Source organism: Magnolia sinica, chromosome 7 (genome assembly GCF_029962835.1).
Source record: "Magnolia sinica isolate HGM2019 chromosome 7, MsV1, whole genome shotgun sequence".
NCBI lineage: Eukaryota > Viridiplantae > Streptophyta > Magnoliopsida > Magnoliales > Magnoliaceae > Magnolia > Magnolia sinica.
Genome location: NC_080579.1, coordinates 23,250,524 through 23,274,102, shown reverse-complemented (window position 1 = coordinate 23,274,102; position 23,579 = coordinate 23,250,524). Strand labels below are relative to the sequence as shown.

The 23,579-nt window shown below is 43.0% G+C and overlaps 1 protein-coding gene across 1 annotated transcript; it reads left to right on the top strand.

Annotated features, from left to right (window-relative positions):
- The first annotated feature begins 895 nt into the window (after positions 1–895).
- Positions 896–22,867, top strand: LOC131251214 (APO protein 2, chloroplastic-like). The gene is made up of 4 exons (XM_058251804.1): positions 896–1,025; positions 1,187–1,311; positions 20,572–20,930; positions 21,520–22,867. Exons 2-4 carry the CDS (start codon positions 1,189–1,191, stop codon positions 22,349–22,351), a joined length of 1,314 nt encoding a protein of 437 aa, XP_058107787.1. The 5' UTR covers positions 896–1,025; positions 1,187–1,188; the 3' UTR covers positions 22,352–22,867.
- The last annotated feature ends 712 nt before the right edge of the window (positions 22,868–23,579 follow it).

The following is a 23,579-nucleotide window of genomic DNA, read 5'->3' as shown; positions in this document are numbered from 1 at the left end:
CAACACGATGAATGTGTTATAACCACACCATTCATTTATTTTTGAAAATTATTTTAAGACATTATTAAAAAAAACAAGGCAAATCAGACCACACCACATAAAGTGGTGGACATCCAATGCCTACCATTGAAAACTTCTAAGGGATGCTGAACTTGTGGATCAAGCTGGTATCTCCATTTTCCCTATATCCAGTTCCGTGTGACCTTATAAACAAGTTTAATGGTAAATAAACATTACTTGTGGCCCTACCAAGGTTTCAAGGGTAGCTATCATTATTTCCTGCTTTCCATGATGCGGTCCACTTGAGCTTTAGATATGTCTCATTTTTCATCCATTCCCTAAAATGATCTCTAAAAATGTACGATAAGCGGGCGCTCTGTGGGCCCCACAATGATGTATGTGTTTCATCCATTTTGTTCATCCATTTTTATTTTAGGCTTGATCCCAAAAATGAGAGGGATATAAATCTCAGGTGGACCAAACCACACGAAAACAATAGTGATTGGATATCCACCATTAAAATCCTCCTGAGGTCCACTGTACTATTTATTTGACGCCCAATCTGTTGATTAGGTCATAAAGACCGAGATGAAGGTAAAAAACAAAAAACAGCTTGATCCAAAACTTCTATGGCCCCCAAAATGTTTTTAATGGTCAATGCTCATTCAAAACTGTTTCATGTAATGTGGTCCATTTGAGATTGGGATATACCTTATTTTTGGTCTCCTACCGTAAAATAATCTATAAAAATATATAGACGGCATGGATGTAACACATACAACATGGTGGAGCCCACAGAGCACCGACCATCAGCCATTGGCTGGTGTCAGGGGAGTAGCCAATCCGTTTCCAACACATACATTATGGTGGGACCCATAGAACTTGGTGACGTCAACACACCACCGAGTTCGGTGGTGTGTGGCACACCACGCACTCCGCTTATGCAGAATACCCTTTCCCTGCTCAATCTCTATTTTCTGTTATCCATTCTCAAGAGAGTGCAGTGGCGCTTCTTGCAAGCCGAGGTACGCTCGTTCCTCTACCAGAAGATTCTTGCTATTTTGCGTTCTTCCTCTCTCATATCTTGTTCATATCATCTCCAGAGTAGAGTTCTCTCTCATATGAATTCTTTTTCTATTTTTATTCTTTAATTTCTTGAAATGAAAGGTTGGATTTCTGTTTTCAGAAATGGGTTTTGCTCCTGCTCAATATACATCTGGAATTATGCCTCTGGTGCATGGAAAATCTAACATCTCACATCCACAACTGGAATTTTTGAGGATTTCCAACCATTTGAAAGGGGAATCTCTGGTAAGAACATGTACCCAGTCATGCTTGTGGAACTTCTTTCAATGCATGTGTGTCAAAAAAAAAACTCCAATTTAGACATATTGACATTTGAATTGCTAGAATTTTGATGAGAAACTATATTAGAATTTCACTCTTCATCGGAATAATCCACAAACTGTATAATGTTAATTGGGTTGTTGAGATGAGTGTTGTGGCGGTCTGTTTCCACAGAAAGATTGAAGAGGGGATATGTAGCATTTTGCCGACATTTTGCATATGTGCGAAGTTGGGGCCACTCATCAGGTGGGGTCACCATGAACATGCTTTGGAGTGAAAATTGATGGTCCACTCATCAGTTGGGCCTTGTTTCTGATGAGAATGGACAGGTAGAGAAATGGTCGCCAGTAATTTGTATCTGTTGTTTGGTGGTTTTGATAAGTGTACCGCCCAAGATAGCGGCCTTTGGATGGCTGGTTGGCAAGAAGAAGGTTCTCACAGTCGACAATCTAAGAAAAAGGGGTATGATTATCACAAATGTGTGTCTATGCTGTATGGCAGATGAAGAATCGGTGGACCATCTCTTTGTCCACTGCGCTTTCATAAATCGAATCTGGCCAGAAATTTTATCTCGCTTTGATATTCCCTGGTCCTTCCCAGATTCGTCAGGAAGGCTTCTAAAGGCCTGCAATGGAGCAAGATTGGGTAAACATAGGACTGTGTTATGAAGAATGTCCCTCCGGGCTGTCTGGTGGTCGGTGTGGCAAGAAAGGAATGGGAGATGTTTCAGTGGTATTACCAATTCTGTGGAGTTCATAGTTCATAGGGATGTAATCTGCACTTTATAGGAGTGTAGCTGTTTTGCTATCTCAGCGGTTCAGCTCTCTCTGTGTTCTGTTTTCTTTTGCGTTTAATAAAGTCTTCGTTATCTTTCAAAAAGTGGACCGGCCTATCTTCAGGCTGCAGCATGTTAAGGTGGGACCAACCTCGAAAGTGGGATTGGGCTGACACGTATCCCACATTTGGCACCATGCATTTGAGAAGAAAATGATCAATGAGGACTGGACTGACCTTTTTTTTTTGGGGGGCGAGGGGGACCCACCTTATGAATTACTTGGATCCCACTTACACATTTATGCTAGGTTGACAAGTGTGTCACATTGCCTCTTCAATCAAGGTCGTTTGGATGCCTATAATTCCTTAAGTTGTAAAGTGATTATAGGTAATTGGATTACAGGGGCTGTTTGGATACTTGTATTTGCCAGTAAAGGCTTTAGAGGCAGTAAACACATTACAGCTTTTATATGTAATCTGAAACCTAGAAAAAAGTCATGTTTCAAATTACTAGTAAAGTCTTTACAGCTAAAAAGGCATTATACATAGTAGAACACAATGGTTAATGTACACTCGTGATATGTGGGGCCCGCCATAATGTGTATGCTACATCCAATCTATCCATCACGTGCTTCCCTTGATGATCTCCTATGGCCCAAAAAAACAGCTCATTGATTATCAAATGGACCACATGAGGGAAGGATGGGGATGTCCACCAGTAAAAGCTTATAGATTACATTTTAGGCCAACTGTGATTGGTGGAGGACATCCAATCCGTCTAGTGTTTGTTTGCATGTTTTAATGCTCTCTTAGCCACGCGCACCCTAATGCAAGGGCATTTTCACACCGGGCTTGAGTGGGGTCGCCTATGGGATGCAGGGGCACACTCAGGGTGGGCGGGGCCCACAGGGGAGGTCTCGTGTTCAAGACTCCTCACTGGGGGTGATTAATTCGCATTTCATACCGGGCTCGAGTGGGGTAGCCTGTGGGATGTCGGGACACACTCGGGATGGGCGGCCCGTGTGAGGCAGTACCCATGTGAGTTGGGGCCCATGAGGGGGGTTTGGCCGAGGTCCTAATGATGAGGACATCACACATACACGCACGCCCTCCCTATGCACGCAAACAAGGAGGAGGACCCCACCATCGATCTAGATCGATGACGACGTCCAGAGAGGGCCTTCTAGTTAGAGGATTGCATTTTGGTTCGTTGGAGTGGACCTGATAGCCATGTAAAGCCCACCATGGGTTCTCATAATCGTGGCCCGCTAGTCTAATTAATCTCGTATTTTAAGTTTTGCTTATTATTGTTATTAAGAGTACCGTGGACGGTTTAGATTACTTTGATTAGTTTTTATTTTTTATTACTTCATCGCCAAGTAATAGGTTGCGCATATGGCATGAGTTTTAGGGTATAGGGTTTTCTTATAAATAGGCACCCCTTGTAGGTTTTTTTCTCATTGAAGATTAATAAAAATTCCTGCATTTTTTCTACTCCTTTGAGCCTCTGAGTTGTGGAAATCCAATTTGGTGTGAAACCCTCTCTTCCTCGAAGGGCTGATTACCGTGGTGTGAAGCCACATCTATCCCGATTCGCTTCCATCTTCTACCATCCATACTTCTCATCTCTTACAATCATCTGCAATTCAAATCCATCCGTTATTGCAGCAATTTTCCTCTTTATAACAGAATTCCAGAATCTGGCCCTGCAGGAGGGCTGAAACTTCGGCGGAGTACCATGCATAAACCACACATCAAATCGGTTTGAAACTTGGGGGTTTTGGAGCCCACCCCTGGCCGACCAGACTCAAGGAGTCGGTTTTCGAATTCAGGGCCCCCTTGCACATGCAGCCAGGCCCCTACGCACGTGCGTCAGGTTTGGCCCGCTGTTCACACGCGTGGTCTGTCACCAAGTTCAGATTTCTCACATCTCTCATCATTCTCGTACTTATTTTCCATAACCCTAACCCTAGATTGCATTATTTTCAATTTGTTTGCCCTTTTTTCTAATCCTAGGGTTATCTGAACTGAAACCCGTGAATCCCTTGGATTAGGGACAGATTGTTGTGCATGTGTGGATGAATTTACTTCCCTTTGAGTATCGTTTGGTTCATAATTTTTATTGATCCAGCCCTAACATGTGTAGGTCTGGACTCGCATAGATTCCCCTTGATTGAATGTTGAACTTTTGTGTGGGATATGGAATTTGTGTAATTGTTTTTGAACTAACGTGATCTTAAGCCTGAAAATCTTGCACATCATACTTGAATTTCATGTCCTGCATCAAATTTGGTATCAGAGCTTAGGGTTCTTATAAGGGAATGCATTACATGTTTAGGGTTTAGCTTGTTTATGTCCATTATGCCTGCATCAAATTGGTATCAAAGCTTAGGGTTCTTATAAGGGAATGCATTACATGTTTAGGGTTTAGTTTGTTTATGTCCATTATGCATCAATTCTTATTATATATAGTTGTTTAGAGGTCCATAAATCCTGCCATAAGCTACTGAAATTTCTGTTTTCAGAAAGTTAGCAATTCACATTGCTGAAATTTTCTATTATCCCTTTATTTTGACAACTATATTGCTGAATTTTGGTGACGTTGTGTAATTTCCCTCATATAGAGTCTCATAAGATCATTTAGTCTCATTTAGACGCATATAGTAGTAGCAGAAGGTCCTTAGGTTGAGTTAGTAGTTGTATGCCCACACGTACAGGTCGTGGTTTTGGCTTGCACCCTACACTAAACATGGAGAAATTGCAAGAATCAGTGAACAAGTTAACCTAATAGGTTGAGTCTTTGGGTAAGTGCTTGGAACAACGTATGGACTAACGCCTTGAGCAGTTTAATATGCGTGTTACCCAACTAGAGACCTCCCTCGGGGCAAACCCCATCATTGGGGAAGATGCCCAATCTCAGGCAGGTGGTCAGGAGGTTAGACCAAGGAATTGGTCATGGGCGCGCACCCGTGCCCCCACCCCGCGAGGGACATTATGATCAATATGACTCAGATGCACAACTCCTCAAGGGAGTTAGAGTAGATGTCCCTACGTTTGATGGCCACTTGTACCCTAAAGGCTTTTTAGATTGGTTGGCGAATATGGACCACTATTTTGAGTGGTATGACATGTCGGATGCTCGTCAAGTCCGATTCGCCAAGATGATGCTTGTCGGCCAAGCAAAGAGGTTTTAGGCGATGGTAGAGTGAAAGAAAAAAAGAGCGAGGGAACTCCCAATAGTCCACTGGGGGAAAATGAAAGAAACACTTAAGGAGAAGTACCTCCCTTTCTCTTCTTGCTTACGATTGATTGAGGAATGACAGTCTCTTCGACAGAGTTCCATGAGTGTTGCTGAATATATTGAAAAGTTCGAAGAGTACTTCCATGAGTGTTGCTGAATATATTGAAAAGTTCGAAGAGTACTTCCATAAGTGTTGCTGAATATATTGAAAAGTTCGAAGAGTACTTGACCCGTTGCGAGGTTGATGAGGACCCCTTACTCACCCTTGCTCGTTTTAAAACGGGCCTCTGTCCTGATATTAAGAGAGAATTGCTCGCCAAAGACATAGGCACCATTGAACAATTATATCAAATAGTGTTAGACGTCCAGCAATACCTCAAAGCATCTGTGGGAAGGCAGTTTGACTTTCGTGATTCTATTGCTAAGGCCAATCCCTCTGGGACTAAACCTAACATTGGGTAGCAGAATATGAGCCAGTAGAAACCCCTATTGATGAAGAAGAGGGAGCACAAGAGTCTGCGACCCTCGCAATTGTGCATTGCGCCTTAGCTCAAACCAAGAATACTGATGATTGGCGCCGCAACACGATCTTCTATACTTATGCAAAATGTGGGGAAAAGAGCTGGAAGATGATCGTGGATGGTGGTAGTTGTGCCAACATGATATCGACTAGCACTGTAAGCCGTTTGGGCTTGAAGCTTGAAGCCCATCCTCAACCCTATAGAGTGTCCTGGGTTGATGAAACTTCCATTCCAGTCTCGCACCGTTGTCTTGTTCCTATTCAATTTGGATCATATAAAAACACTTTGGTGTGATGTTGTTCCCATGGATGTTGGCCATATCATTCTGGGTAGACTGTGGCTCTATGATAGGGATGTTACCATATTTGGTCGTTTAAATGTGTGTACATTCTGATTCGAGGGCAAGAAGGTCAAGCTAAATCCACTGCCACCCAAGAACATGACTGGAAAGGAGTCCACCACACAGAGTGGTGTGAGCAGCTCAAAAGAATTGAATGAGTCGAAGTACAAGTCCAAACTCCCCATATTCTAAATGCCAAAGACTTTGAGTGAGAAATGGAGGTGTACTTGATGATATATGCCCTTGTGGCTAGGGAGAGTGTACAAGAGGCTAGTGTAGAGTTATCCACTGAAGCCATTCAGGTAGTGCATGAGTTTCGTGATATCTTTCCTGATGATCTATCGAATGTGCTTCCTCTTATAAGGGATGTACAGTATGCCATTGATTTAATCCCTATAGCGATTCTACCAAACCTCCCGCATTACAGAATGAACCCAAAGGAGCACGCTGAGTTGAAGAGATAGATTGACGAACTCTTAGAGAAGGGTTTCATTCGAGAGAGCATGAGCCCATGTGTCGTGCCTGCCCTTCTTACACTGAAGAAGGATGGCACATGGAGGATGTGTGTTGATAGTAGGGCCATCAATAAAATCACAGTCAAGTATCGGTTTCTCATGCCGTGTCTTGATGGCATGTTGGATATGATGGCCAATGCTACTATCTTCTCAAAAATTAACTTCAAAAGTGGTTATCACCAAATTCGTGTACGCCCTGGTGATGAGTGGAAGACGGCCTTCAAGATGAAGGATGGGCTATACAAGTGGTTAGTTATGCCTTTTGGGTTGACTAATGTCCCAAGTACTTTCATGCGTGTGATGACCCAAGTGTTGATGCCCTTCATGGGAAAGTTTCTAGTCGTATATTTTAATGATATCTTGATTTATAGCATGACCAAGAAACAACACCTCAACCATTTGAGGCAGGTTTGTGGGATCCTTAGAGCTGAGAAATTGTACGCCAACCTAAAGAAATGTGCATTTTTGTCTAGTAGTGTTATCTTCTTAGGTTTTATTGTGTCAGCTGAGGGCGTATCGGCAGATCCCGAGAAGGTCAAAGCCATCGTCAATTGGCCTGAACCCCGCAACATTCATGAGGTGCGCAACTTTCACGACTTAGCCACCTTCTATAGGTGGTTCATTCGAGTTTTCAGTTCCATTATAGCTCTCATTACGAATTGCATAAAAAATGGAGAGTTTCAATGGACAAAGGCAGCCCCGAAGGCATTTAAGGAGATAAATGTCAAGATGACCGAAGCTCCAGTCATGCGACTTCTAGATTTTTCAAAAGCTTTTGAAGTCGCATGTGACACATCATGAGTCGGCATAGGAGGAGTACTTAGTCAGGAAGGGCACCCTGTCGCCTTTTTTAGTGAGAAACTGAATGAAGCGAAACAAAAATATTCCACTTATGACAAAGAGTTCTATGCAGTAGTGCAATCACTGCGCCATTGGCGTTATTACCTATTGTCTCAAGAATTCGTCTTATTCTCAGATCACGAGGCCTTAAGATATCTGAACTTTTAGAAGAAATTAAACCCTAGGCACGCTAAGTGGGTTCAATTCCTTCAAGAGTGCACTTTTGTTCTTAAGCACAAGGCCAGTGTATACAATAAGCCTGCCGACACATTGAGTTGTCAAGTCACGTTACTCAATTCCATGAGTGTCGAAATCACGGGCCTCGAGCACATAAAAAAAGATTATTCTGAGTATCCAGATTTTGGAGTTGTGTACGCGTCTTTGTTAAAGAGTTCGTCGGGAGCTAGCAGTGAGTACTTGATTTTAGACGGATATTTGTTTATGAGTGACCGCTTGTACATACCGCGCACCTCCCTCCACAATTTTCTTGTCTGGGAGTTACATTCAGGAGGGGTCGCGGGTCATTTCGGTCGAGACAAGACCATTGCCCTAGTGAAGGATATGTTTCATTGGCCAAGTCTCAAGTGAGATGTAGCCAAAATTATAGGGCAATGTCGTACTTGTCAACTGGCAAAGCAAAGGAAACAAAACACAGGATTATACACAGCTTTGCCAGTTCCATTCATCCCTTGGCAGGACATCAGTATGGACTTCGTGCTTGAACTTCCCAAGACTATTCGGAAACACGATTCCATATTTGTTGTCATGGACCGTTTTTCTAAAATGACCCACTTCATTCCTTGTTCTAAGATTTCTGACGCATCTCATGTTGCTAAGCTGTTCTTTAGTGAGGTCGTCAAACTGTATGGGTTACCAAAAACCATATTGTCTGACTGGGACGTGCGATTCATGAGTTACTTTTAGAAGACACTAGGGTACATGATGAACACTAGGCTCCAATTTTCTTCTGCCTACCATCATCAGGCCGATGGTCAGACAAAGGTGGTCAATATGAGCCTAGGAAGTTTGCTCAGATGTTTAGTGGGGGAGCACACCAGGACATGGGACACCGTACTACCTATAGCCGAGTTTGCGTTCAATAGTTCTATCAATAGGTCCACAGGTCTAAGTCCTTTTGAAGTCGTTACTGGTTATAAGCCTAGGAAGCCTATTGATCTTGTCCCTATGTCACTGTCCCATAGGCCGTCAGAGTCTGCAGAGTCTTTTGCGCATCACATTCATTCATTGCATCAAGAAATCAGGTGAAAGATCATTACTAGTAATAAACATTACAAATTTTCTGCAGACCAGCATAAAAGTTTCAAGGAATTCAATGTAGGTGACTCTGTGATGGTCCGCATTAGGCCCAAGCAGTATCCTCTGGGGGCCGTTCGTAAATTACACGCGCGTAACGCTGGACCCTTCAAAATTATAAAACGAAATGGTCTCAATGCTTATGTGGTAGATCTTTCACCTTCCATCAGAATTAGTTCCACATTTAATGTGGAGGATCTAATTACTTTTCAGGGGACTACTGATACTTTGTCCAGCCCTTCGCCCACTCATCCTGATTCCCCAGATCTGTCCTTTGACCCATGACCTCTTCTCGACCTTCTTTCCCAACCTCTACCTCCCATACCTAACCTTCCCACACCCAGAGAGGAAATAGACATTTTAGTCTATCAGATAGTATCAACGTTAGACGGCAGGTTTCAGAAGTACCTTGTTAAGTAGAAGTCACGTCCAGCTTCAAACAGTACGTGGCTCACTGAGGAGGAGCTTCAGAGACTTGATCCTGACATCTTAGAGCGGTTTAGGAGTTTGTTTCGCCAGTAGCGAAATCTTCGCAGCCGGGGAGAGTTGATGAGGACATCACGCGCACACGCATGCCCCCTACACACATACACAAGGAGGAGAGGACCCCACCATCGATCTGGATCGATGACGGCGTCCAGGAAGGGCCTCCTATGTAGAAGACTATGTTTTGGTTCGTTGTAGTGGACCCGATAACCATGTAAAGCCCACCATGGGTCCTCATGATCGTGGCCCACTAGGCTAATTAATCTCGTATTTTAGGTTTTGCTTATTATTATTATTAAGAGTATCGTGGACGGTTTAGATTACTTTGATTAGTTAATATTTTTTATTACTTCATCGTTAAGTAATAGGTTGTGCACATGGCGCGAGTTTTGGGGTATAGAGTTTTCTTATAAATAGGCACCCCTTGTAGGGTTTTTTTTCTCATTGAAGATTAATAAAAATTCCTGCATTTTTTCTCCTCCTCTGAGCCTCTGAGTTGTGGAAATCCAATTGGGTGTGAAACCCTTCCTTCCTCGAAGGGCTGACTACCATTGTGTGAAGCCACATCTATCCCAATTCGCTTCCATCTTCTACCATCCATACTTCTCATCTCTTACAATCATCTACGATTCAAATCCATCATTTATTGCAACAATTTTCCTCTTTACAGTAGAATTCTAGAATCTGGCCCTGCAGGAGGGCTGAAACTTCGGCGGAGCACCACGCACAGACCACACATTGGATCGGCCTGAAACTCGAGGGTTTTGGAGCCCACCCCTAGCCGACTAGACTCAAGGAGTTAGTCTCCGGATTCAGGGCCCTCTTGCACGTGCGGCCAAGGCCCTACGCACGTGCGTCAGGTCTATCCCGCTGTCCGCGTGTGTGGACTGTCGTCAGGTTTAGATTTTCCACATCTTTCATCCCTCTCGTACTTATTTTCCATAACCCTAACCCTAGATTGCATTATTTTCAATTTGTTTGCCCTTTTTCTAATCCTAGGGTTCTCTGAACTGAAACCCATGAATCCCTTGGATTAGGGACAGATTGTTGTGCATGTGTGGATGAATTTACTTTCCTTTGAGTATCGTTTGGTTCATAATTTTTATTGATTTAGCCCTAATATGTGTAAGTCTAGACCCGCATAGATTCCCCTTGATTGAATGTTGAACTATTGTGTGGGATATGGAATTGGTGTAATTGTTTCTGAACTAACGTGATCTTAAGCCTGAAAATCTTGCACATCATATTTGAATTTCATGTCCTGCATCACCTTACCCATGAGATGTGAGGCCTAGGCTATGAGATAAAGGGATTAATTCGCCATGCTTTAACAGTTCGAGCTTTTAGAGCAAGTGGTTAATTGTCCTGCATCACTCGAAAAAAGAAAAATCAAGTCCTTATGTGATTTGCAGATTTTGAAATGTTTTAATGCCCAAGCTCTATGGTATGAATACCTACTTTATCCATTGAAAACACTTTACAAGTTAGCCAAACACATAATCCGTTTACCTGTAAACAAATTACCACTTAAAAGCCAAACAGAATAGCATGTAAACCATTTACACTTGAAACTCTTTTCAGGTGTAAAGTGTTTACAACTTCAAACTTTATAGGCCATCCAAACGGTCCTATAACACAGATCACTCAGGTTATTGAAACAACAATCATGGAACAATGCTGTTTCTAATCGCAAGGTTGCTAGCAAATACCATTTAGTGGGTTTGGTTCACCCACCATCCTAGATGCTAAAAGGGCAATAGTCTAAAGATATTTCTTCTCTTGGTGGCCTGTTAATTGAATTATGATCTTATTTTTTAAAAAAGGATAATGGTTACTATCTTATTCAATGGCTGCAAAGACAAAGTCATAGCAGGAAAAAATGCATCCCACAACATCTACTGAATTACAACCCAAGATTACAATCCTAACGTAGATGAAACATCACAAAGATTTATATTCCCATCTGCCCCCCTTAACTCAGAGACCCATTCTAAAACATCTCTCTTGGATTGCCTCGCTATCCATGCTATCTCTTGGATTTACATTCCTACTTCTTTTTAAGGTCTATTGAATCAAACAAAAGGCAAAAGATCAAAGAAGGGGCAATGAAGAACCAATTTTGAGTGACCCTCTCACTGCTCCTGATTTAACATGAGTATTGGCAATTTTGGTAGCCTCTCTTGGATTATTGAAAAATACAACCCTTATGTTAGCCATAAGGTAACTAATTTCAGCTACATAAAAAGCCAATTTCCAAGGGTCCACTTCGCCTTGAAGAGGCCCACTTAATTGTGTTTCTAGAATCGGCTTTTGATTATCATAATTCCCCCAAACATTCTCCTTGCACCAACCTAGCTTCTGTAGGGAATGTTGCTCCCCAAAACCTGTTCATGCCGGAGGGTCCTAGGTTCCCCTTCTAGAACACATTCCTGGCTGAGCCTTTTCCACCTCTCAAAATCGATGCCTTCCAGTCTGAATGAGGTCTTCCCTAGAAATTTCTTGTAGCTTTGACTTAACTAGTCCCCACCTTTTGATTCTCTCTCTCTCTCTCTCTCTCTCTCTCTCTCTCTCTCTCTCTCTCTCTCTCTCTCTCTCTCTCTCTCTCTCTCTCTCTCTCTCTCTCTCTCTCTCTCTCTCTCTCTCTCTCTCTCTCTCTCTCTCTCTCTCTCTCTCTCTCTCTCTCTCTCTCTCTCTCTCTCTCTCTCTCTCTCTCTCTCTCTCTCTCTCTCTCTCTCTCTCTCTCTCTCTCTCTCTCTCTCACAAATCATTGCCCCCGAAAATAACAAGGACACACTGACTAGTTGTCTATTAATTCTTCAACTGATCACTTCCGCACCCATGTAACCAAACAGGTTGAAGAAGTGGATCCACACAGCTTCAGCTATGGCATAATGAATGAAGATATGATCACATCAATCATCTTCTTATTCTCCTAACAGATACTTGGGACAGCCATGTGTTGCATTTGTTGGTTGTCTATTGTCAGAATTATATTACCGTCTCTGTCCGAGCAAAACTTTCCACTCTCAGAGTAATGTTGTTTTCCTTGACCTCAATGCATGGAGACCACTCAGGCCACCCGACTTAAGGGCCCTACAGAAGAACTTTTGAGCAAATGCACCCACTATCGATGGAAACATGGTTCTGCAGTAAAACTCTTGATTTCCTCTGACTACATTAGAACTTAACATTCCACACTGCACTAATCTCACAACAATCCTTCACCATTGACTCTTTACATAAGGACCGTCTAAATAGAGACAGGGAAATATTGACTAGAGATGACCTGCACCCAAACATTCTTTTCCAAAACTAATCTTGTTGCCATAGTGCCATATCCCATGTGAAATCGAGCTTTGCAGCACTCGTCATGATACTCCCCACAGTGCCGGAAACTACCCTGATATTCCTCTATTAATCTCATCAAGTTTTTTATGTTTTAAGGTGCTATTTTTTTTATTTTTTTATTTTTAGTTTCAATTAAAGGGATTTAATATGGAAATTCTTTATTTCTGAGTGATTTCGGCATTTGCATGGCAGTGTGGTTTCTCTGTCAATCACAACCTGTCAATCACAACCAATGGAGTATGTCAGGTCTTTTTTGTTTTTTTGGTTATCGATTAAGTTTAACTTTGGCCCTTTTAAAAACGAAAAAGAAAGTTCTCTTGGAAGGATAAGTTTTTTTTTTTTTTTTTTAAAGAAAAAAAGAGAACTATGAAATGGGGATACAATCTCCAATTACAAAATTTGAAAGCTTGCTCCCTTAGCTAGATCACATTTTTTTTTTTTTAGATGAACACTTTATTTATAAAGGCCAAAGTCAAAATTACCAAGGAAAATAAAAACACCAAAACCCAATTACAACTTTTCCAGGAGACAAGAAAGTAATTTATAACACAATATAATTTTGCTGCACTCATCTAGGTGATTACATCCTATTTTGCCTTATTGAACACATCCAAAACTCGCCCCTTACAATTCTTGATGCAACAATTGTTTCTTTCCATAGAGATATTCCACAGCCCCGCTAATAAGCAATAGTTCCAGATTCTCTTCCCCACTTTACCTTTCCCCCCACCATGCCAAGCTGAAAAGAACCGCCCTATAGAATTTGGGATAACCCATGAAACTCCAAATAATCCTAGAAAGCTCACCCACACCTTTGAGGCAAGTGGGTAGTGACGGAAGAGATGATCAACCGATTCCTCATCCTGATAACACATCAAACACATATTTGGAACAATCATATGTTGTTTGTCCAAGTTATCGATTGTAAGAACCTTGTTCTTTCCCACTAGCCACGCAAAAACTGCTACCTTTGGGGGAGCCCCATAACGCTAAACATAAGATGTATGACAATCACCTAACTCGCTCAGCCCCCCAATAATAATCTTGTAAAAGGATTGTACAGAAAACTTACATGACTTTTATTTTAACCACACTATCAAATCTGCTTATGACGCTATGGGATGGACTCTATAAAGCATTTCTAGAAGTCTAATTAGAGCCAGCCAATCTTTAGGATTCCCTCCTCATATTGAGTTACAACCCCGTGATCAATTACCTGCAATTTAGTTTCCCGAAACGTGACCAACTGTGCTTTGTACCTTATACACATATCCTTAATTTGTCCTCTCTTCTGTGGACATTCCAAACCTTGAACATTCTAATTCAATATCTTCATATGGAAACCAGACTGACCTTCTTACCCTTAGCTGAGGAGCTGTGAGACAATGGGACCTCAAATTTTGCAATTGCAACCATGCTGGAGTCCTGGCTGATCAGGTCCTGATGCAACCTCTTTCTACCTCTGTCCTCCACAAATTCGAACAAAGCAACATAATCTTTTGGCCGGTCCCTTAGCTAGATCACTGTGCCTGCATTTGCTTCTCTTTGGAAATGAGTCAAAGAAACTGAGATGCTTCATTTTTGTAATGTCTTTAATCCATCAAGATGACCTCCAAGGGTATTCCATGGCCAACTAGCTCACTGAGTACCATTCACCGAGCTGCTTTCAATAATTGTAGGATCATACAACGAGGCCAGCTCTTTCACTCATTTTCATTAGGCGCATGCCTTACTCTAATAGGTCTAGCAAACACATGCTGAACTACTTTTTGATTCTCGCAAATTAAGCCCCAAATGACAGATGGGCTGGGGTCCCCTTCAGAGCTGCATTCAAAATTGAGTTTCCAATTTCCTCTTGGCAGGGGGTTCCACTCATGTTGAGATCTTTGAAAAACACCACTGTCCTTCATGACCTCCAACCAACTTCTATCTAAGTCTGTGGTGTGCACTCCCTTAAATTCCTTCCACCGTGAGCCCAAGAGAAGTTATGATAGGTACGTTATGCTGTTTGTCTGACCATATTCAGTTTGGGATCTTCTGTTTGCCATCGACTTGTTTCATGCATCCCAATAAATCCCAATATGTTGTATTAAGTCGTCTTCAAGACATGATGCACTCACTTAACACCTCCCTATTTGAAGACGATGGAGGGAATCTAAGTGAGCATTTCATAATCAGAACTTTCAATCAGGGACTTGGTCAACAAGACATCTAGCTTTTCCAGCAAAGCTTGAGAGTTTCTGATATACTCTTGGATACATGTTGGTCATCATGGCAACCGAGTGTTATTAGGAATGCTACCTCCAAAGACCAAATACAAGCACCTCACATGTAAACATGGAACACATTTGCGAGGCGTTTGATGGGTCCCATGGAGAATGTGCCATGGCTCAAGAACAGGCCAGTACAATTTAGGCAGGCCACATATTTACACTAAATCTTGGCGGTTGGTTATCCTTTTTTAACCATCCATTTTGGTACACATGTGACCGATCTGAAGAGGGGACTGATGTAGGACAATTAACCACTTGCTCTAAAAGCTCGAACTGTTAGAGTATGGCGAATTAATCCCTTTATCTCATAGCCCAGGCCCCACATCTCATGGGTTAGGACCTCGGCCGAACCCCCCTCGTGGGCCCGTGGGCCCTAAATCACATAGGCCGCCCACCCCGAGTGTGTCCCTGCATCCCCCAAGTTACCCCACTCGAGCCCGGTGTGAAATGTGCATTAATCACCCCTGGTGAAGAGTCTTGAACACGAGACCTCCCTCGTGGGCCCCGCTCACCCCGAGTGTGCCCCTACATCCCACAGGCGACCCCACTCTAGTCCGGTGTGAAAATGCCCCTGCATTAATCACCCCTAGTGAGGAGTCTCGAACATGAGACCTCCCGCTCTGATACCAAATTTGATGTAGGATATGAAATTAAATATGAGGTGCAAGATTTCAAGCTTTATATCATACCAATTTCTAAACAATCACAAAAAAAAAAAAAGTCACATCCCACATACGTTCAAACATTTAACAAGGGGAATCTACGGGGATCCAAGCCCACACACGTTTATGGCTAGATCAAGTAAAATTATAAACCAAACAATACCCAATGGAGTGTAGATTCATCCAATCGTGCAAAGGACTATTCCCCAATTCAAGAGATTCATCATGTTTCAAATAAGGGAAAACCTAGGGTTTGTAAAAGTTGGAAATACTTAGGATTTGGGATTTTCTAGGGTTAGGGTTTGGGATTTAAGGCAAGAGGAGAGGAATAGAGGAGAGAGAAGAACTTGAGAAGGATCCTACGTGTAGATAGTAGGTCCACCTGGACACACATGCGTGGCTGTCTGGCCGCACGTGTGTGGGGCCCACGAAACTAAAAAAGGACTCCTTGGGTGTGGTCGGCTAGGGGAGGCTCACTCTCACACCAAGTTTTGCGACGATCCGCCTTCCGGTGTATGCGTGGTGCTCTGCCGAAGTTTCAGCTCCTCTGGTGGGCCAAAATCTGGAAATCTGCTGTAGTAGAGAACTTGGGCACAAAAAAAATGAAGATAAATCTGAAGAAGGAAGGACTGTGGAAGATGGTGGATGTGGGATGGAAGAGATGGGGATGATTTGGGATAGTTATGGCTTCGCACCATGGTAGTTAGCCCTTCGAGGAAGGGAGGGTTTCACACCCAATTAGCTTCTTCAACTCAGAGGGATAGAGAAGAAAAAATGCAGAATTTTATTCATAAGCTTCAATGAAAAAAAAAAAAACCTACAAGGGGTTGCCTATTTATAAGAAAACCCTATACCTCAAAAGTCGCGCCATGTGCGCACACTATTACTTAGAGACGAAGCAACAAAAATAACAACTAATCAATGCAATCAAAACCGTTCATGATGTTCCTAATAACAATAATAAGTAAAACTCAAAGTCTTGGATCATTTAGGGTAGTGGGCCACGATTATGAGATTCAATTGTGCGATCCACATGATGATCGGGTCCACTCCAATGAACCATAGCACAACTCTCTAATTACGAGGCCCTCCATGGATGTCGTCATCGATCCAAATCGATGATGGGGCCTTCTCCTCTTCTTCGTGTGTAGGGGGGGCGTGCTTGTGCGTGTGATGTCCCCATTAACTCTCCCCGACTGCGAAGATTTTGCCACTGGCAAAACAAAACTCTTGAACCACTCCAAGATGTCAGGATCAATTCGTTGAAGCTCTTCCTCAGTGAGCCACGTACTATCGAAGTTGGGCGTGACTTTCACTTAACCGGGTACTTTTGAAACCCGCCGTCCGACATTGATACTATCTGATGATCCAGAATATCCTCTGTCTCCTCTCTGGGTATGGGAATGGTAGGTATGGGAGGTAGAGGCTAGGAAGAAGGGTCGGGAAGAGGCCACGGATCAAGGGAAAGGTCTGGGGAATTAGGATGGTTAGGCGAAAGACTGGAAAATGTATCAGTGGCCCCCTGAAATGCAACTAGATCCTCCACATTGAATGTGGAACTAATTGCCATGGATGGTGAAAGATCTACCACATAAACATTGAGACCGTTTCATTTTATAATTTTGAATGGTCTAGCGCTACGCACGTGTAATTTACGAACAGCTCCCTGAGGGTACCCTCTGGCCTGATGCAGACCATCACAAAGTTCCCTATATTGAATTCCTTAAAACGTTTATGTTGGTTTGCAAAAAGTTTATAATGTTCATTGCTAGTAGTGATTTTTTGCCTGATTTCTTGATGCAATGAATGAATGTGATTTGCAAAGGACTCTACAGACTCTGATGGCCTATGAGATAGTGACATAGGGACAAGACCAATAGACTTCCTAGATTTATGTCCCAAACTGAATAGGAACATTACACTAAAGTGTCTTTATATGATCCAAACTGAATAGGAACAAGACAACGATGTGAGATTGGAATAGAAGTTTCATCAACCGAAGACACTCTATAGGGTTGAGGATGGGCTTCAAGCCCAGATGGCTCACAGTGCCAGTTAATGCCACGTTGGCACAACTATCGCTATCCACGATCATCTTGCAGCTCTTATCACCACATTTTGTGTAAGTATCGGAGATCGTGTTGTGGCACCAATCGTCGGTATTCTTTGCTTGGGCAAAGGCGCAACACACTACTGCTAGGTTCGCAGACTCTTGCGCTCCCTCTTCTTCATCATTAGGGATTTTTGTTGGCTCATATTCTTCCTCCTCACCGTCACTTTCTGGGCGCACTACTTCTACTTGCCCATCAATAAGGAACACCTTGGTGCCTTCTCTCATGCCACACTGGTGGGCAAAGTGACCAAACCCCTGACATCTAAAACACCTAGTCGCATCAGTTTTGCTAGACCCGACAACTCCTTTACCCTTATCATTCATGGGCCCAGATTGAACACTACCGGAAGGCTTATATTGATATCCAGTGCTAGGCTTAGCCCCAGAAGGATTGGCCTTAGCGTCATAATCGCGAGACTCAAACCGCCTTTTCACAAGTGTTTTGAGGTATTGCTCGACCTCCAATACTACTTGATACATCTGTTCAAGAGTGTCTATGTCCTTAGCGAGCAACTCTCTTCTAATATCAGAACGGAGGCCCGTCTTAAATTGAGTAAGAGTGAGTATGGGATCCTCATCAACTTCACACTGGGTCAAGTACTCTTCGAACTTCTCAATGTATTCAACCACACTCATGGAACCTTGTCGAAGAGACTGCTATTATTCAACCAACCTCGAGTGATGGGAGAAAGGGAGGTACTTTTCCGTAAGAGTTTCTTTCATTTCTCCCCAATGGACATATGGAGGCTCCCTCGACCTTTCTTTCTTTCGCTCCACCGTAGTCCAAAACTTCTTTTCTTGGCCCACAAGCTTCATCTTGGCGAATTGGACTCTACGTGCATCCGACATGTCATACCACTCAAAATAGTGGTCCATATCCGCCAACCAATCTAGAAAAGCTTTAGGGTCCAAGTGGCCATCAAACATAGGGACCTATACTTTAACTCCCTTGATGAGTTGCACATCTGGGTCATAATAATCATGATACCCCTTCCAGTGCGGGTGCATAGGTGCGCGCCCATGACCCATTCATTGGTCACCCTCATTCCTTTTTCTATCTTTCTGACCACCTGCCTGAGACTGAGCACCTTCCCTAATGGTGGGGTTTGCTCGGGCGGAGGTCTCTAATTGGGTAACGTGCACATTAAGCTGTTCAAAGCGTTGGTCAATACGTTGTTCCAAGTGCCTACCCAAAGACTCAAACTGTCAGGTTATATTGTTCACTTACTCTTGCAATTGCTCAATGTTTAGTATAGGGTGCAAGCCAAAACCATGACCAATACATGCGGGCATACAACTACTCACTCAACTCAAGGACCCTCTAATACAGCTATATGCGTCTAAATGGGACTGAATGATCCTATAGGACTATATGAGGGAAACTACACAACGCTACTAAAATTCCAGCAATATAATTGCTCAAATAGTTTGTTAACAAAAAATTCAGCCAAGAAATTTGGGGATTTTCTGACAACAAAAAATTCAGCAGCCCATATTATGACTTATGGGTCATAAACAGCCCTATATGAGGAGACTTGATGCAACATAGACATAAATAAAGTAAACCCTAAACATGCAATGCATTCCCCTATGAAAACCTTAAGCTCTTATACCAAATTTGATGCAAGACTGTTAACCACTTACTCTAAAAGCTCGAACTGTTAGAGTATGGTGAATTAATCACTTTATCTCATAGCCTAGGCCCCACATCTCATGGGTTAGGACCTCGGCCGAACCCCCCTCATGGGCTCATGGGCCCCAAATCACATGGGCCGCCCACCCCGAGTGTCCCCGCATCCCACAGGCTACCTCACTCGAGCCCAGTGTGAAATGCGCAATAATCACCCCCGGTGAGGAGTCTCGAACACGAGACCTCCCTCGTGGGCCCCTCCCACCCCGAGTGTGCCCCCGCATCCCATAGGCGACCCCACTCGAGCCCGGTGTGAAAATGCCGCTGCATTAGGGACTAGCTTGATCTCTGGGATAGGACACATCTACCATAGTGCCGGCCTAATGAACAGCCTAGATCTTGCACACAACTGGAGTGCTTGTGTTTGCATATGGTCGTCTGCACATATCATTCCTTGAGAGTCCATGAGTAGTTTGTGATTACCATCTTAGAATAACATGTAGTTCTATTTCAAGATACTTTGATCTAGTGGGGCACACTAATGGCCTGTTTGATTTTTCAAATTATTATTATTATTTTTTTTAATGCAAAGTAAATAAGCCATCGTTATCATTTCCAGGTGTTTGTTTACATAGGAATTATGGCTTGTAAATCGAGAATCAAATACACTTCTAAAGGAAGTAGGTAAAATAAATTGTAATCATTACATTTTCATACTATAGAACTACCATTTTTACAGTGATTTGAGTGAAACAAACAATATAGCAAAATCATCATTGCAGTCAAATGTAAGTGATGTCACCACACAATTACAAAAGTAAATAATCATTACCCATTAACAGCCATTTACTGTTGTAATTGGAAAACCAAACAGGCCCTATTTAGCAGTTGTTGTAATTGGAAAACCAAACAGGCCCTATTGAGCTGTTGTTGTAATTGGAAAACCAAACAGGCCCTATTGAGCTGTTGTTATCGGGTATCTTTGGTGACATGGCTGTAAATGGTATGAGAAAGAAGTAGATTGCTGGGAGTGAGTTGGCTGCTTTAGGAAGTGGTTTTGCCTACTCATTCTTGCTGCAGAAGAAGCTTCTTCTTCTTTTTCCTTTTTTTTTTTTTGTAAATGTCTTCACAAACCAACAATTGAAGTTTCTCTTGTTAATTTCGCAGCTTGGTGTTAGTGATTGTAAACTTCAGTTGACATTTGGAGTACCATCTCGGATTTCATGTCGACCCCATTTAAGTAAGTTGGTTATCAAAAGCAATTACCCCCAAAATGCGGATTTGCCTCGCTACTACTCAAAGAAGGAAAAGAAGCCATTTCCAGTACCCATAGTCGAGCTAAGGCGGAATGCGAGAGCAAGACAAAAGAGCGCGAAGGGGCGGCCTAAGAGACCGGTGCCCCCTCCAAGGAATGGGATGTTGGTTCATAGTTTGATACCTGTTGCGTATGCAGTGTTGAATGCGAGAGTCACACTGATAAACAATCTCAAGAAGCTTCTGAGAGTGGTGCCAGTACATGCTTGCAAGTAATTCTCTCCCCCAAAGCTTATGGAAGTACATACAAATACACAATGCAAACTAGTGAACGGCTCAAAATGCTTTTCAGGCGCCAGATGTCCCTTTTGAGGGTGCATCCAGATGGGCCGTTGAGCTAGGTGTTTTTGAGAGCTATGATCCAGTATGTGTTCTTACCTTACTATGATGCAACTTTATATGTGGGGCCCAAGTGGCTGCCTATGATCACCTGGGCCATTGGATAGGGGGCGCCAAAATAACCATGATTGGAGAATCACAGCCATGTGATTAAGGTCATGCAAAATGGAGCTAAGGGTAAAAATGATCTTAATGTCCATTTTGCAGGCTCTCATTTGAATGGTTGTGATCCACAGATTAGGGTGATATTGGGCCATATGCAATCCACAGCGGAGCCATCATACCCAACGGTCCACCTTGTCATGGGTGGGCCCAACCAATTGGGCCACAAACATATTCGCACCTTAATAAGGTAAGAACTTGTAGTGAATCATGTATGAGGTTTTGATGCATGGTTGTTTTTATCTGTTTTATCATTTGCAATCATGTGTCTAATAGCCATATGACCATTCATTTATGCAGATGGTGCAATGAGATACACGTGGGACCCGAGGGCCACCCGTTCAAGTCATGCAGAGGCTTGAGGACTGAGGCTCGCAAGGGCCTTCATGAGTGGACGAAGGCAACTGTAGATGACTTGCTTGTGCCCGTTGATAGCTTCCACCTCTCCGACCGCCTCGGAAAGCGCATTACCCACGAGGAGAGGTTCTCAATCCCAAGAGTCCCGGCACTTATTGAGCTCTGTGTCCAAGCTGGTGTTGATCTGCCCGACTTCCCTACAAAGAGGAGGAGAAAACCCGTCATCCGCATTGGGAAGAGTGAGATCATTGATGCTGATGAAAACGACTTGCCGGAACCCACACCCGATACCATTACAAAACCGATCATAACAGAAATAACTGACTCGGAAATAAGCCCTCCGGCTAATGCTGAAGAGATGGCTGCCCTTTCTGAAGCGACGTTAGAAGCATGGGAGACAATGAGAGAAGGAGCGGCCAGGCTCATGAAGAAGTATGCAGTGAGAGTGTGCGGGTATTGCCCGGAGGTGCACATTGGGCCTAGTGGGCACAAGGCGCAGAACTGCGGGGCCTACAAACACCAGCAGCGGAATGGGCAGCACGGTTGGCAAACGGCGGTGCTCGATGACCTGATACCACCGCGGTATGTGTGGCATGTGCCTGATGTGGCTGGCCCACCGCTAAAGAGGGAGTTAAGGAGCTTTTATGGTCAGGCTCCAGCAGTAGTGGAGATGTGTGTGCAAGGTGGGGCTGGTGTGCCTGATAAGTACAAGCCAACCATGAGGTTGGATGTTGGGATTCCAAGGGATTTAAAAGAAGCTGAAATGGTTGTATGAAGCTTTTTAGTTATTATATGATGGTGATGATGATATGGGCCATGTTCCAATCTCTCCTGTGAGTTGATCCTAGCCCTCTGTTGGTGACTTTCAAATGGACGATTGTAGTCAATGTTCTGAATATTATGGGCCCCATCAAGTAGGATAATCTGATGGAGGAGGATTTTGGTGTCTCCCATTTTCACATGGAGGCGATGCGAACGGTTTGGATCACCAAAGGGTGGGCCCCTAATGTACATGTTGTTGGACAAAATCCTAAAATTGGAGATCCTTCATTCCCACATTTGAAATGCAAAGCAGTTGGGTCTGGGGTCTGAAATCTGCGTTTGGATCATGGTCACACAACATTGAGGAACAATCATTTGTGATTTTGGAATTTTTTGTTGGAATAGAATGTACAAAAATCTTGAAAAATGGGGCTCTTTTGTATTGCATTGGGAGGAAAGAACATTGTGTTGCAATTGGTATGTTTTCATGATATTTGGAAATTTTAGTAGGAGTTTTTTTTTTTTTTTTCCTCCGTGGAGCCGAACCCAGACTAAGTTCCTATGAGAGAGAAGTGAATGAAAAAAATGTAGCATCTTGAATGAATTTTCTATTAGATGCAGCTGATCTACCCATAAATGAATAATTAGAAACAGCTGATGTATTTTTCCTGCCAACATGTCAAATATATAGAATATCCTGTCCATGCAAACTGTGCGCCGTGCTATGATGATCACTGTGTATGAAAATTCGGACAGTCCACCAATTGTGCGACGACACCAGTACACTCGGAGTCATACCATTGGTTGTCCGTTGATTTTGACGATGCGTCCCGCTTGATAAGTGGATCAACCTGATTTTCACGTCATGGGATCATTGTGATTTTGATGTGGCGTCCTGCTCAATAAGTGGATTGACCCAATTTTCACTTCATCTAATAATGTGATTATGGTGGTGTTTCTTACCTCTTGCACCTGTTGGCAGGAAAAATGGCTAGCAGAACTGATATAGGCATTTCTGAGATGCAGGTCCATCTACGAGACCTTGTAGAGTAAGCTTATTCTGTAAGGATTGAGCATGGGTCCACCATTGAGTGTATGGCATCCAACATGCCCAGCAGGTAATCTCACCATCAAAGTTTGAAGCCCCAAAGATCAGGCCTATACAGCCACCATATATGGGCCATCATGTGAATTTCAAAGCATTCAGGTGGTTTCATAATTCTATATGGTATGTCTACGGG